Source organism: Egretta garzetta, unplaced genomic scaffold, assembly GCF_000687185.1.
Source record: "Egretta garzetta isolate BGI_Z169 unplaced genomic scaffold, ASM68718v1 scaffold94, whole genome shotgun sequence".
Taxonomy (NCBI): Eukaryota; Metazoa; Chordata; class Aves; order Pelecaniformes; family Ardeidae; genus Egretta; species Egretta garzetta.
Genome location: NW_009259683.1, coordinates 3,615,384 through 3,632,049, shown reverse-complemented (window position 1 = coordinate 3,632,049; position 16,666 = coordinate 3,615,384). Strand labels below are relative to the sequence as shown.

General features: G+C 38.1%; 1 protein-coding gene across 1 annotated transcript; it reads right to left on the bottom strand.

Moving 5' to 3' along the window:
* Window positions 1-289: 289 nt before the first annotated feature.
* DAZL (deleted in azoospermia like) lies at window positions 290-13,118 on the bottom strand. The gene is made up of 11 exons (XM_009638587.2): window positions 13,026-13,118; window positions 12,555-12,689; window positions 12,205-12,296; window positions 10,796-10,847; window positions 7,332-7,398; window positions 6,878-7,011; window positions 5,361-5,438; window positions 4,462-4,512; window positions 1,982-2,086; window positions 1,125-1,223; window positions 290-343 (listed from the first exon to the last, which is right to left on the bottom strand). Exons 1-11 carry the CDS (start codon window positions 13,116-13,118, stop codon window positions 290-292), a joined length of 960 nt encoding a protein of 319 aa, XP_009636882.1.
* Between the last annotated feature and the right edge of the window lie 3,548 nt (window positions 13,119-16,666).

Here is a 16,666-nt window from a genome sequence, read left to right as displayed (position 1 = left end):
AATCCACATGCAAACAAACAAAGAGTGCTTTTTCTCATATAAACTCTAACATTCCAGTTAGTTATCAGGGGAAGCATGCAAACAACTAATAAAACCTGAAACTTTGTCAACTCTTACAACTTTAAACTTTAACAACTCAAGCAAGAACAACTGTATTGGAACAGGTAGAACAGGAACACAAGCTTCAACTTGAAGCAACTTTTTGAAAAAGGTTATACTGCACATATTGCTAAACTGAACTGTAGAAACATCAAGTTAACGAGTTTAGATACTTTAAAGCCTTTGTTGATCAAACGCTTTTGAGTACTGCTCTTCCTTTTCTGAAGTGATGCACCTTCCTCTCCTGGAATGGGATAAGAGGAAAGACAGGAAAAAAATTTTCTAGATAATAATCAGAATAAAGCAACTGAAATTTCATGACAAGTATCTGAAGACCTTCTATAACCCTATGCACCCCCCTCCAAATAATAATACATAATAATATACATAATTAAAATGAATAATAAATACATCTTCTGTATTCCTGCTTCAGAGTACAAGCGCCTCGTTCATGTCTGTTGTTTATTAATGTTATACTTGAGACTGGGGTTTTTTTTTTGTAAAAGGACCGACATTAAACAGCACTTGGAATGCAATCAGAAACTGCAATTCTACACGTACAGCAAAAATACATTGACCAGCTACCAACCTGACTACAGTTGATTGGTTAAAGCATAGACATTTTCCAAAGTATAAAAAGCCACCATCCACAGTGGGCACTTAACTGGTGTAAAGACCATCAAGGCTCAAACTCAACGTTCTCTATCCAAACTAGGGAGTAACTCACTGTCCCTTCAGCAATTTGCCATTGAGAAATGCCTAGCCAGTCTTATGCTTTAAGTGTGAGTTGACTACTCAGCAATTTTTTTTTGCAGTCTATCAAATCCACTGAATCCAGTTTCAGTACTTGTTTCTAGCATAAAGCAACTGAGATCCAAACCTATACATCTCAAGAGCATGTACAAGAATACAAAAATTCAAATGGCATTCCAGGTATTTATTAATTCATCTTTATGGTATCCTGTAGGTGAACAAATCAAAGGTCAGCTGTGTTTTAGGGAATTAATTTTGCTTTCGCTACATACCTTAAAGTAGTCTTCTTGTGATACAAAGGTGTTCCTCAGACGGTTCTCAGGATTAAACAGACAGGATACTGCTGTTTGTATGCTCCTGTCCACAGATTTCTGAAATACAGGTATAGATGCATCTCTAACAATACTGATTTTCTTGGTTAGCCCACTACATATGGGTGTATCACAGGATTTACTTTGCATTCAGGATTCCCTTCAACCACCTTACATTTCCTGAGCACCGTCTCTTTTTTTTCCCATCTCTTAGTTTTCGTAACTCATTATCACCCTTAGACGTTACTTTCAACATAACAGCTCTGACCAGTGACATACTAGCACAGTTGTGGAGTAGGCCAACAGCTGAAAAATGAAATCTCCTTTAGAAAACTGAATTCAGAAATAACTGTTGGCCAAACTGGGGTCACCTTCCACAAAAGAAGTGAAAAAGGGAGTAAAATGTTACCAATTCAGATGTTTAAAGCTTAAAATAAATCTGCGTACAATAGCAGGCAGCGCTACCTAACTTGCTTTTTTAGTACCTACAATTTTCCATGTAGTTCTCAGATTCTCAGCAGATTAAGTAAAGCCTTGTCACTTAAAAACACTGTTGTACTTAATGAAGTAGAACACACATTTACACAGCCCTTGGCACTATAGACAATCACTAATAGTTTCACAGAAACAAGCAAGGCTTCTGAAGTTGTACACAGAAATCAGATACAGGGGATTGAGCATCTGGCTAAAGCAGCAACTATAATCTTGATTTCTAGGATACTGGTCAGAGGCCCTCTTCACCAAGACACATAATCCTCAAGTGCAAATTTCTGAGAAGAGGATTTCTGACAACATTAATGCTTTGAGAAAGCACTTACCTTTTGTGGACTGTTAGTAGATGACTGCGTGGGCTCTGGAACAACACATTCTGTCGGTATAAATTCTGGATCCTCAGCACAGTGATAGCTTACTGAAGTATAAACCTGTATAGTTTTTTAAATATTGCAGTATTTCAGTAACACTGGGAAAACATACACAGTTGTGTGGTCATTGGTCCTCACCTATCCATAAACTTTGATGACTTTATATTCACACTTTTAATAGGAGTTTCACGAGTGAGGGAAATAGTGTATCCACATCTATCTTAAAACAGTTCTACTTCCTTCCAAAAAGGGTATGTTCTAATAAACGCCTTTTCTCCCCACTATAATCACTTGAGAGTTGGCTCCTCAACCTACTTCCTCCACGTATGGGTTTTGCTGTCAAGCATATTGAGCAATGGAGGTGTTCACTGAGAATGAGACAACCAGCAGGTTACTTCAAGAGATTAAGCACTAAAAACAAATGAAAGAAGGGGAAGCAAAACATTGAATATCATTGCCCTTCCAAGAAATTGCTTTTCTCCATACAGTTCCTTTCTTGTTTGAAGCTTCTTTCATGCTAATATACTTTTTTTTTTTTTTTAAGATGTAAAAAGGTCTAGAAAAGCACAAGCCATTTTACAGCTTTTTTTAAAACTCTCCCTACTCTGCTTACAGTGCCATGCTGGAATTGACAACCCAGTGTAGAGTGTAATTACAATAGGGAAGAGGCTGATAAAGCAGTTACTCTTTACAGAAACATCCTTCCAGAGGCTTCCAGACAGGATTAGCAGCTTTTACAGCCAATTTTACCAGGATCTCAGTGGCAGGGTTAAGCATTCTCACTTTTCAGGGTCAAAACTTTTCCCCCCCTCCAAAAGCAGCGAGATTTACCAGACTTGACAATAGTTTTCAGTTTCTTGCAACACCATTCTCAAGGATCTTATTTGTGATTATATATAGCAACAACAAGATTATACACAGCAACCACAAGATGTACCACCTGACACTCCCAAAAGCTCGTGAACACAGAAACTGCAATTTCAATCTGACGATATTGGGAGATACAGAAGCCTACAGTGTTAGCAGACTATTCCTTTCTAAGCACCATCCCTAACAATCAAAAGGTGTATCATGTCTGACCTCTTCACAACCAGGGCATTCCATTTACGAATGAAAATTGTGATTATCCACCAAACAAAGAGGTAGGTGTAAAGCCATAGGCTGAAGAATGAAGTTTCCTATCTCCTTATATGCGTGTCCTCTCTGGAGTCTGTGAAGAATGATACTTAAAGTTGTTTAATTGAGATAGTTCTAGAAAAGTTGTCTGCTCATATAATCAAGCTTAAAATGTCTAATGAAAGCCACCACCTACTTCAAAAACTCTGTGGCTTGCTACCATTTAATTCTTAAGTGATATACCGCAGATGTATCACGTTCATGGATGTTATTCCACTAGAGTTATTTCAAGCCAACAGGGTAATCAGTATCTCAGTGACTTCCAGACTCTTTCAAGTCTGTTGCTTCCCCCATTAAAGCAAAGGTAGTTCTCACTAACAGAAACACAGACTTCCCATGAGAAGAGAAAGGCTGCTTCCCTGCTGAGAACTTGAAAGTAAAGCTTAGTACACATGATTGGAAGTGAACAGGAATAAAGTATTCTTCTAATCTGATCAGAGACAGAATTGTCAGATGCATGCAGACAGCAATATATATATACAGAGTTCCATTTTCTTAATTTTTTCCCCATTTATCTTCCACACATTCTACAGACATCTGCTAGGAACTAGCTTGAAAGAATACTGCTCAGAATAAAATTAAGTATTACAGCTTTAAACACTTTATAGAAATAGAACTCAATACAAGATTATACCTAAAGAACACAAAAATGCTCAAGATGAAAGTTTTAGTTCCACCACTGTTAAAGAAATACACAGTATTTTTTCCTCTCCTGTGTATGTCACTTGTGTAAAGTCACAGAAAGCAAGTAATTTCTTTAGAAGCCATCAGCACCATCTACAGTCTGTAGCAGCCTGGCCAATCATTTAAAAAAGCTGTTGAAAGGAGCCAAAAAAATCAGTACTTGCAAAGCAGAGTATTTTTTGGCTTTTTAAATTTAAAAAAAAAAATTGGAAAATTAAGCAGTAATGCTATACAGATCTTGTAAGTCAGGATTGTGGATCAGGTCACCACTTCTTTTTCTGTCAACTTTTCAGGAAAAACCAATTCTGTTCATGTTAAAATTCCAGAATTCTGTGACCAGCACGTATGAAGTAATGCCATAAAACAGGTAGCTCTGTTCTGCCAGGCAGCTCCTAAAGAAGCACTAAGTCAGTAGGAAATCCTAAACAATTACCTACTGTATCAGCAGCTACGGATTTGTATAGAGCAGATTACATACGATCCAGTCAGTTTGTTGTTTTTTTAAGTATCAAGCTGTCAAAACAATGTGCTAATTGAGAATACAAAGTTCCAGAAGTTTTACTTTGTAGACTTACCGGAGGCATAACGTAATTTCTTTGCTCCCCAGCAAGCCATTGTGGTTGAACCTTAAATAAGAATTGGACAAGAACCAGCATTTATTCATTCATTTCCAACACAGGCAAGTAACTGGTCTTTAAGAGCCACCATTTATAACATTTCACATCTGGATTTTTCATTTTAACAGTAGCTTATAGTCTTCTGTCCAGCAAGATAGCTTTTTCACATGTACCCCATGTAGTGTTTAGCACAAGGTCATCCTTACCACAAATTCAACTAGCTCCTTCCTCTTCTCATTCCAAGTTTAAAAAAAAATTTTAAAAGATTTCTAGAGAAATAAGGGGAATCACAACAGCCACATTTAAAGTGCCTCGAACCTCTAGTTACTTCCAGTTACTAAACTATTTCTAGTTTAGTTTCAATAACAGGACTTACCACACATTTCACTTAGGAGTTAAAAAAAATCACTATCAGCTAAGTGCCTTCCCAGACATTTTTAGAGCTCAAGAGCAAATCTCCTCTATATATACCTCATATTTATATAGTCTCCTAAGTTATTCTAAGTAATTAACATCAGCTACCTACACTATAGCATGCAAAACTCCTTCCCGTGAGAGAAAAATACTACTGATCCATGTACTTTTTGCTAATCTGGAAGTTGTTTTATCATTGCATGTTTAAAAAAAAAATCAAACTAAAAAAGTATATACTAAGTTTTCAATAGCTTTCATTTTATTAGAATAAAAATATCATTAATTTTGCTTTTACTTCTGATTTCTGTGAAGCAGGAGCTGAAGAGAACTAAAATTCACAGAAAGAAACACAGAAAGATCAGACTCCAGTTAACACTGTTCATTCTATTTAGGTTTGGTCAGGTATCAAACAACCTTTCTGCTGCTACTAAAGAATTACATACCTGATAGTTGTAGGCTGGCTGATATCCTACAGGAACTTGCTGCTGTATCAACAAAGCTGGTGAACTGTATGGGTATGTCTGCAAAATAAAGCTTTTTTAAAAATGCAAGTATGAAGCAAGACAAAAATATGATATCTGTAAAGGTATTTATATGAAGCCTGGTGCATATCTTTAGAAATATGTAGTCACACTGTTACTTCCAATTCCCATTTCAGACTAGCTTCATTATTTAAAAGCAACCCTTACAGGTCTCCCATAGGGCTTCAGCACTTCAGGCCCTGAAGATATCAAGAAAGAGGGATTCTAAAGTGTATTACCTATCTAAAAATCTCACATCTGCTTGTAGCTGATCTTTTAAGTCTTTTCAGAAGCACAACTCATCGAAAAAACCAACAAACTTACTAAAGTAGACCTAAAACAGACCAACCACCATGAACTAATGGACTACAGCCTGAAGATCCATGTCTTGGAGCCAAAGGAACACTAAGCATTACAACTCAGTTTCCCAGCATTTCTTCACTGCAAGTATTTTAACACAATGCTAATCTTCTCAGCTTCTTCAAAGAATAAAGGCACATTCCAGCATTTAATAGTTAATTCCTCTATTACATAATATATACACCTCCATTATATATATTCCTCTATACACTATTTCACTCTCCCAATAAACTTAGGGAATCAGCAAGAGTACTGCTATCAAACTCTCTGCCTTGGAAAAAAAAATTTTTGCAAGTCACTGCAGTTTGCTCATCTTCATTTGCTTTAAGAAAATGTACAGAACAGAATTAATTTGCAATTAATACTGCCCTGTTGTATTGCCATATCATATAGGGTTAATACAGGAAGAGACCATAATCTGGAGAGCCTTCTATTCACAGTATAGGACTCATAGCAAGGCCAGAAGTACTCTCCCTACACCTCGGTAAGAATGCTTATCTGAAGTACCAACACAGTGATGTCCTGTAGGCATACTGTACTGGTCACAGCTGTTAACAGCAGATGCCGTAACAGTGTCCTTAAAGACACAACATCAGTTCAGAAAAAAATTTATTCAGCTGGGGTGGGGGAAGAGTACCACAGCCACCTTCTGATTCCGTATTTGTTTAAAAAAAAATACATTTTCAAGTTTGCAGTTTATTCTGAGGCAGGGCAGCAGTACATTAAATATCCAGATGCATTTGATTTGCAAAGTGCTTCTGTGACAAGTAACAACATCGCTTAAGAACTGTTACATAATTAAACCTTAGCTCCACCTTCAACAGCTTTTATTCTCAAATAAAAAGTATCTCCCTGTCTTTTGTTTTATAGAGAGATCACATCACTGAGTAAGTTTTTCAAGGTTGTTTGCCTTCTTTTAAAGAGGTTTTAAGTCCAGTGCTTCTTACTGGGGAAGGCAATATGAAAACAAGCAGGTAAGATAAGATTAGAATCTCAGTACACATTCCTGAAGTTGTATGTGCTTGCACCTTCAAAAATATTTAATGGTGATTCGAAGTCAGTGGCATGAACAGCCTTACCTGAACATACTGGGTTACTGGGCTCATTACAGCTGGAGGCTGCATGTACGTCTCTGCATTTTGATTACCCCATACACTATGGAACTGTGGTGCAGGAGGATTGAATACTAATGGTCTGGGATGCACATAAGAACCTTATTTTAAAGCAAAGAAAAATAAAGTATGAAGACATTTTCACATGCATTTCGTTAGTAATCTGAATTCAAACTGTAAAAAACCTGAAGTGTTTTGACTCTTAACATTGTCTTGTATTGTGCTACCAACACTCGTTTTAGTATCAAAACTGTGTAACATCAGACAAGTAGTGGGATCATAAAATGCAGAACTGAAGTTTAATTGTAATATATATGTTCCAGTAGATAAAAGGATTTAAAGGACATTGATCTATAGTTAAGAAAAAACAAATTTGCAATATATACTTGTAATATGAACAGATTTGTTTACACATACTCACACAAGTTTTGTTGCTTTCTAATCGCTGGCCCCAGTTTCAGCTTTTTGCCATGGAAGTTGATTTGTGACTGAAAGACAGGTTATACTGTAAGCTGAAGTGGGTGGTTTGTTTGATTTTAAAGAGACTGTGCTCTGCTTCCACACCACAGTATCATCAACTTTCATACAGGCTCAGCCTCCATTCTCTTCTCCCACCTCAACACCTTATGCCTTTTACATTTAATTTACTGCAACGCTCTCAGCACACCTGTTTGCCTACTCAACAACTCTCCAAGCCTATTACTATCACTTGCCTTAATAGCAACATGCACTACTAGTAGTTAGCAGCTACGTATTAGTGACTGTCAGTCTTCTAGTTTTATACACGCAGATTCAAACTATTCTTGCCTCAGTAAGGATATTAATGTAGAGTGACCACAGCCTAGATTGCCTTGAAACCCTATTTACCTTCCTTCCCACAAAGTTCCTAATAGGCTTCACGTACCATGTTAGAAGCTGCCCACCCAACATTAAAGGAAATGGAAGGCTGTCTAAGCACTACTGTTTACCTTCATGTTACTATATCCTCTCCTAGAGAGATTTTCACATGCTTTCTTTCAGAACATCCAACAAACATGCTAGTATTTCACAACTGCATCCATGCAGCACTCAGACTAATCAAGAAAGTTAACCTGAAATATGGTTCACATGTTCCTCAAATGCCCAAACTCAGGAACATAAGCATCTGAAAGGCTTGCAAAACAAGGCTGGAAGCACTCCTCAGTAGTCAGCAAACGCCCAAGACACCTGATTTCTCAACTTGAAAGTTCTGCCCAAATGCTAGCTCACCCAGAAGGCAGTATTTCAGACTTTCAATGATCAATGACCGAGTACCACTTTTCCAGCACAGTATCTGGGGCCTTAAGAAAAGCACATGAAGAATTTCAAGCACCCTCCCTCCCTTCAGAATTTGAATTACGTGTTCTTCAGCTAAACTGCTTAGTTTGAAAACTAAAAGAATATTCACCAATGGATGTAGGATGAAATGGCACCACAACATCCTTACACTTCAAGGCCTATTTGGACTGACTGTAGAACAGGGCCTGTAAGATTTTATTTTCTGCAAGATTACAGTTTAAATCTGGAGTACAAAGTTGCTTTAATACATATACTTAAGCAGATTGTTTATTCAAGTACTTAGGAACTTCTCCACTCAAAACTCCCAAAAGAAAATTCATCTTTGGGTCTAATCTCGCATTTTCTGCCAAGATGGTGACAAGAAACATGTTTACCTGCCTATGAAGATGCATATTAGCACGCATGACACTACTTCAAGTAGGTACTCTGATACAGCTCAGAGGGCTATACCGAGGTTTACAAATGCTTTGCGCATCAGAAGAGATTTCTGGTTTACCCCAATTAACACAAGTTTAGTACCAAGTACTAAATCAGTATTAGATTCAGACATAGTCTATCTAGATTCTCTCTCATGCAACAGTAAGAACTTGCCTGCTTCAGAACAGTTTGCAATTTTAACAGACACCTTGCTAAGCTTTTTCTCCTACTTCTGCTAAAGTGCTTTGAACAGCTAACAGCAACTTGATTGTAAAAATAAGTGAAATAAGCAGAATAATAATGATATAAAAAAGTCTTATTATAATGTGATATAAAAAATGTCTTATTTGATCATCTACTCATACTGATAGAATAAAGTGAGACCTGGGTGGAAAAAAAATTGAAATACCCTGAACAGTTTGACAGGTGTTTGTTTTTTTTTTTAATTGATCCCACAGTCCTGTTGTTCCCAGAATCACGTAACCCCGTTTTCCACCTGAGCAACAAGAGCTCTTGGAAGACAGGCTTCCCCTCAAAGCAGAAGGTAGCTTTCTGTTCTGAACTGCAAACAGGTTCACTCTGGACCAGAATGCAGTTATAAATGGAATCAGACCTAAATCAGAAGAGAAAGACTTGCAGTTTGCACAAAGCTACACAGCTAGGCAGATAAACACAGGCCTCTGGAGTGGTTCTAGCCATGGACAGGCTCTGTCTTGTTCATTTAAATAAAATATTGTGACCACTCAGCACAGATAATGCCTGAAGTGGTTTAGTGAGGTGATCTCTGTTTACGGACTTGAGCTCCAAAGTGCAGATTTCTCTTTCACTTTTTCCATCCTCTCCAGAAGCCAACAGCTTTGCAAGATGATTTATATCTGGACATGCTTCTTCCCGACAAGGTAGTAATTTGTACTGCCTATACACCCAAAATTTGCACGGAAAAAAAAATCCACCGTATACCTCCGGGCCTTCCAAGACCTCTGGTATACAAATTCACATCAGTGAGTACTATAGTAACAGAGATACACTGAGGGCTTTTAGTTTTGAAGAAACGCACACAGAAAATCATCAATGTATATGGCTCAAGTTACAATGCTACTCAAGAGGTCTCTATAGAGATTGTTCCTTCCGAGCAAGCATTCCACACTGATCTAGTACAATAAATGTAACCCATGGATAAAGTCTGTTGCTCAATACAGCAGTATTTTTGTCAGCATACTATGTGAGTTAAAGAACAGCAGGCTTCTCAAGTCTTTTGGTGAGAACCAAGAATCTCCTACTGCAGTTTCACTGCTCTCCACTTGTTCAAACATATTCTCTTCCCCCTTAAGGAGCTGGACAGCCAGTAAACATATCTGAACATACTACAGAACATTAAATTTGTGCCTGGCACATTTATCTGTATTTGTTTTTCAGATCTACTTCCCTATCCGAGAGCTTCAGAAGCAAATGAGAGACTGTTCATCCTCCAGAGACATAGGGGTTTTCTGAGGCAAAGACTTCAGAAAGGGAAATATTCCAATACATATTTCATTTCTGTTATTGCACTCAGTTTTGGGAGAAAGTGAAACACAAAAAGCTTTGTCAGTGGTCTGTGACCTGCTAAAGTCTACCAAAACCAAAAAACACATTTGGTTTTAAGTGTTGAGATTTAACATTTCTCTGATAACAAATCCTAAAAGCAGAAAGGCTGTAACAGTTCTACCCCTTTATCTCCTGTGTGAATAACAGGAAAACCAAATCAACTGCTGAGACTTAAGTAAAACCACATTATCTATGTTACTGTTATTCCCAATAAGAATAATGACAGGTCTAAGTATCTGCCACAAGCACAAGGGTTCTATGACAATCATCCAATACAGAAAGCAAGCAGCCAAAAACATATGTGAGGCTTTCAAGCACGTAAATAAGTAAGAATGACCAGAAATACAGTAACATGAGGCATTCGAGCACACTAAGACTAAAACTAATTTTGGTTCTTACTCAAGTAAACATACAGAAATTCTACCACCAATAGAGATTTTTTTTTTGGGCAGCCCTAGACTTTCATTGTCCTAGTTTACTCTACCGGGTACATGACTTTGTTTCCCCTCAACATGTTTCCAGCCTCCATATATGAACTTCTTCAGCTAATTTAGACAAAGAGCTTACTTCTACTATTTTTTGAACATCCACATTGTCCAGGAAAGATACAAATCCATACCTGAAAAGAAGAAACAGGTTATTCAATTACCAGATTTTATTTGTTTGTTAACTAAATTATTTTGAACAGACCAGTTAACAGCATATATGCCAGGTACATTATATTGCACATGAAGTTGATAACTGAGCATGAAAATGTATTTACTGCTAACTTGCAGCATATACTACTGGGTCAGATGAAAAGAATTGAATACCAGATTCTAGAATAATACGAAATAGATGTAAGGGCTATTCTTCCATTTCAACTACTCAAAATGAGCAGTATTGTTGATATTACTGAGAAATTAAAAACCAAACAGTATTAAGATCTGAACTATCATCAAATTTTGTATTTAATGCAGATGTTTGGATGAAAGCAGGCATTACAGGAACAGTCACACTAGTGGGGGAAGTGATACTTGAAGATGTTTTTCAATTTACTTCACTGCCCCCTAGTTTATCTATTCTATAAAATGAAGATAATTTCAAAGCATTATAGGAACAGTTGCATCAATCAAAGGAGTATGCCAACTCATTATCAATACCCAGAACATCTAACTGGCTAACTACACATCAGAATTCACCACGAAGACTAGCAAGGGATATGAGGAAATAAAACAAGATTTCCAGCTCATGCATTACTATGTATGCCTAAGAAAAAAACATGAGTTTTTAGGATCCCTTCATAGAATCTTAAGAAAAAAACAGGCTGGAAGGAATCTCCAGAGGGTGAAGCTTCCTTCTCAAAGCAGGGATAACTTCAGAACTGGGGGACTTCACCCAGAACTCAACAAGCTGAAGTCCTACACATCCTTATTTAAGTGTTTTGCCACAGACAATTCAGAATTTCTACATATCCAGTGATAATTTCCTTTGCTTCAACTTTGTTCACTTAAGTTTCACCCTCTGCCCAAATGAGTTCGGTTGTTTTCTCTGTAACTTATCTTTGAGTGTCTGAAGAGTGCAGTCCCACTGCCCTGAATAAACTATCTATCCCTTCTCTTAACCACCCTGAACTCTCTCCAGATTGTTAATGACTCCAGCCATCAGAAGACTGCTACAAAAGAACTGTCTGCATTGCCATCACACATTTCAAGCTTTGTTTCCATTGGCCAAGTGACAATAACCCTCTTTTCCCTGAACAGATAAGACTGAAGTCAGGAAAAAAAAAAAATCAGGCTGTTCTTTACAGGATTATGCAGAATTTGAGGCAATCTATATTTATAGGTTTCAACATTAATTCACCACAACAGAAAACTGCAGCTAGCATTAAGGCATAAGCATGTCAAGTGTGTTGCTAAGTAGCTGCTCATATCATCTATGACAGAATTATGTCCATGTAAACAGCAGCTTAAAACAACTATTTGTGTTCTACTCACCCTTTGGAAACACCAGTTCTGTCAGTGATTATTTTCACTTCTTTCACAGTACCATACCGTTCAAAGAAACTTCGAATTTCTGCTTCATTCATCTAAAAGAAACAAAGTCTTAAACTTCTTCAAACACATTCAACTGTTAACTGATTTAAAGCAGCCAGTACCATTTTTTAAACCTATCTTCTGCTACCACACAAACTAAAGTTACTCACCTGTTCCAAAATTCTCTCATGACACTGCAATACCTTAAGATTGGTAAAGACACACATTAAAAAAGCTCCAGGAGTTCAATTCCCATTTCCTTCCTACTTAAGTGCCCTACCCATCTTAAACAATTAAAAGTATATAAATACCCTTATATCAATTCCACCAACAAATACTGTGTTTGGCATGATTTTTCCTTCTGGTAAAACGTATCCTTGACTGGTTGTTGACAAACGGGCATTATCCTCTGAGACACCTGCACACTGGGCCTCCACGTTTGCAGACTGAAAAATTTAAACAGAAATACATATTTTAGTGAAATTATTACAGTACACTTTAAGATACTAGAATGCCTGCATCTTCCTATAGATATAGCAAGGGACAATGAATTTCAATAGCACCTTTCCAATTACTTACAGGAAATTCTTGCTGCAAATATCTTTGACCATTCATTGGAAAAAAGTTGAAGTCATTATTCTAAGCAGCTTTACAAACTTGAATCTAGACCTAGCCTAGGCTAGTTTAAGTAGCCCTGTCTGACTACATGAAGCTTCACGACCAATGTTGCTACTACCAGACAACCAGTGAGAACGCCAAAGTAATTAATTTCAGAACCTTACCAAATTCCTTTCAAATATAAGCAAGAAATTAAATTCTTTAAAGATACAATTCACCGTAAATTGATTACCCAAGAGAACAAATTCCACCACCATCTTCCTGGTCAAAAGCTTTAAATACCTGAGACATGAGTAAGCTTATAGCCAGCCTCAGAGCACAGGTAACAGGGTTATACTACAAGTTAGCTGTAAGAAGGGAAATGAGAACTTGATGGAATATTCACACTATTCATTTTCTCAGAGAAAAAAAAAGTCAATTTAACTACAACACGAGTATGAACTACTACAAACTAGTTTCTGAGCTGCCTGTGCCTCAGGCAGGCCTTGCATGCACATACAGAAGAACTGCAAAGAATGTTAATATCATATAGCGCCTACAGTCATGATGTGCTTTGCACACCCAGGCTTCAAATGCACCCTTTTGGTCCCAAAGCATTTCATCACAACCTAAGAGTTACGGATTCATTCAGCGCAGAGGAAGATACGATGCTCCCTAAGCACACAGCAACTCAGTATTTTGTTCAGATGAACAGATCATGTGCAATTCCATGTCTTGTTACAGAGGCTAGCAAAGATGTGTTCCACACTCTGCATAAAATTGTTTCATACAGGTATTTACAAGAACTAAAATACAACATAAGCACCATGGGCATCACAGACTCTAGCCCCTCTCACCACCTACTCTCCTGAATGAATGGTTTAGCTATGTGCCATGCTTTGCCTGTCTGGTAAGTACTACTCTGACCAGTTCAGTGTTAACTCATCCCTCTGTATTAATGCACTTCAAAACATTAATAAGCTTTTCCTTACAATTCAGCTGGTGTGGCATTACCCCTGCTTCAGATATTCCAAACTTTGACAAGCTACCTGGTATTTTGAAATCTAATAGTTTGCAACAGGCATCCAATTTTCCGATGTAACAGTTTTAAAATCTTTAACAAACATTTAAACCACAGCTGTGAGTGATGAGTACTCCTTCAAACTGGATACCCAGTAAGGGAATGAGAAAGTTACAAGCGCCAAACTATACACGCAGCACATGATTTGACCAGCAATGAAACAAAGCCAAAACTAGAATTCAGCCCTCCAAATATGATTTCAGTGTGACTGAACCAAATTAACACACCATTACTAAAAGCTAGAGAGGGTTTGCCTCATCTCATCTCCTGCACCTCCTCTGCACAACTTCTAACACTTGTCAGTTCAAGTTAAGCTGGCTCAACTCAGTTTGGCAGAAGATTAACATAAAGTGAGCAGTTTTCCACCCAATTAGTATTCTGCTATTGTACAGAACTGAAATCAGCTTACTATGCTGACAAGCACCAGATCCACTTCAGGATCAGTGGATGCAGAAAAGGAAGTGGAGGCAGAGGAGGCTTAGCTGCTGCTTCTGAGAAGCACCAAGCCATCAGTTTAGTTCAGAACCATTCCATGAAGCTACACCTTTAGACAGAATCTGGTTCCATCACACCAGATACTGTGGCCTACACTCAATTTACTCACCGACTATACTTCCTATTGCAAATTCTCACAGATCATTCCTTTCCCTTTATCCTCTAAGAACTCCCTCTGCCCTCCAGTGAAGTTGGAGACTGCAACTTCCACTGTTCCGTGGTAGTAAAGATTGTGTTAACAGAACATTTCTGCTGTGAACAGAAAAAGGGTGGTTCTCCCCCTTCCCTCCTATTGTACCAGGACATGACAGCACAAGGAAATCAATCCTACGTTTCAAAGGAGAAAGATTTTGTAGTACTTTTCAGATGCATCCACTTCTGATCCAAGCTCATTCTGCAGTTACATAAACACACGTGCTAGCTAAGAACACAAGGTCAAAAATGAAGCAAGGGGTGAGCAGGAGACCACTTCTCTGGATGCACCGCCAGCTAAAGGGCATTTGAACTGAAATCAGAGACTGCAACTCACAGCAACCTTAAGCTGACCTAACTGTTGGCTTCTACTTCTTTCTGGAACCATTTCAGTGAACCAGGCTAAAAAGAGAAGCATTCACTTTGCTGTGCAAATTCTCTGGCAACCTAGAACAGGAAACGGCTCACAGCAGAGGCACCCAACAAGTGCCAGAACCACCACAAGGCAGTGGGTAGGTATACAGATACTGCTGGTATGCAAGTCATGGACAGTCTTGGCTGCCACAGAAATGCAGCATTCATTTCTTACACTAATAATGCGGAAGATAATTTCCAATGAAAATACACTTATCCAATGCTTTTTCACGTTAAATATCTAAAAGAAACAGTAAACAGGCTACTTGGGCATTCTGACAAGTTAATCAACATCAAAAATAAGCTTTAAGATCTGTTAATACACATATTTAGAACTTGAAAAGGAGCGGTTGTTGAAAAACGCACAGTGGAGAAGTCTTATAGTACAAAAACAGGAAACAAAGTCTTCTGCTTTCAAAGTTACTTTTCAAGTCCTCACTACTATAGTGCAAAACTTCTGTTAACTCAAAGTATTGCCCTATCTAAAACCAAGTTATTTTACCAGCGCAATGTGTAACTGTTATTTTACTACCTAACGTAGCACTATGTAAACAACTGTACTTCTACATACAGTATGGCCAAAGAACTCACACTGCTGCTGAATCAGTGTCCAAAGCCACCTGAAGTCTTCAAAATCTGGGAAATCCTGAAGTTGATGAATGGGCTACCCTGAAGTTAAGAGCATCAGCTGGAGTGACCCAACCCTTAAAAAAAATATGTGGAGTTGATTTGTCTATCCATCTTAAGTACTATCTTTGAAACCAAATTTCTAGATGTCATGAAACTTAGGACTTAATTTTTTCAGCTTATTGAAATTAAAGGGCTCTTTTCTCCTTTCCATTATCACAAGGTAAATATCATTTTGCTCTCTACATTATTCCAGCAAGCATCAAGTTTAAGCTGATGCCAGGAAACTGGATTAACCTCTTGATTACAGTAGTCACGAAGCTAGTTAAGACTTTTGGAAAAAAAATATGGTGGAAAAGGCCTACCGTTAAGGTCAGGTGGTGGAAATACCTAGCTACTCAAGCAGGTTACAAACATCAGTCTTATGCATATCTAGGAGAGGAAAACCTTCGCTTTCCTTTTGGCTGCGTAGTAGAAGTCCTTCATTTCTCAAGCTTCCCCCTGCCTTTCCCTGACCTCACATACTCTTTGTTTACAAGACGTATTAAACATTTTCGTTTTAACTTAAACATTTAGAGCTCCTGATACACGTCCTGCTGTGCAGACTTTCTGTGGGCAGGAATCGGTTACCATGACAGCACGCTGCCTTAGCGAAAGAACATGGCTCCCGCCACAGGGAGACGAACGCAGTCTGCTCACTAGGCAGCAGGTGGAGCTAGCAGTCAAGTACTCTACCACGCTGGCGCGCTAACAAGCTGCGACTTGTAAGGCTTAACTTTAAAAAAAAAAAGAAAAAAAACACACCCAAAAAACCACCCTACTTTTATATTGTTATCGAAGCGTCTGCGTTACAGTCGCAAAAACCGTTTTTCAAATAAAAATCTCCTGAAGAAGAAACAGCAACTCGCATGCTGCAGGAGGGACGCGCGAGTGCAGGCAGTAACTCCCACCGACCACATGGAGTCCACAGCGGACTACGCGAAGCCTCTTTCTTTTCCGACAGGTTAAAAAAAACAA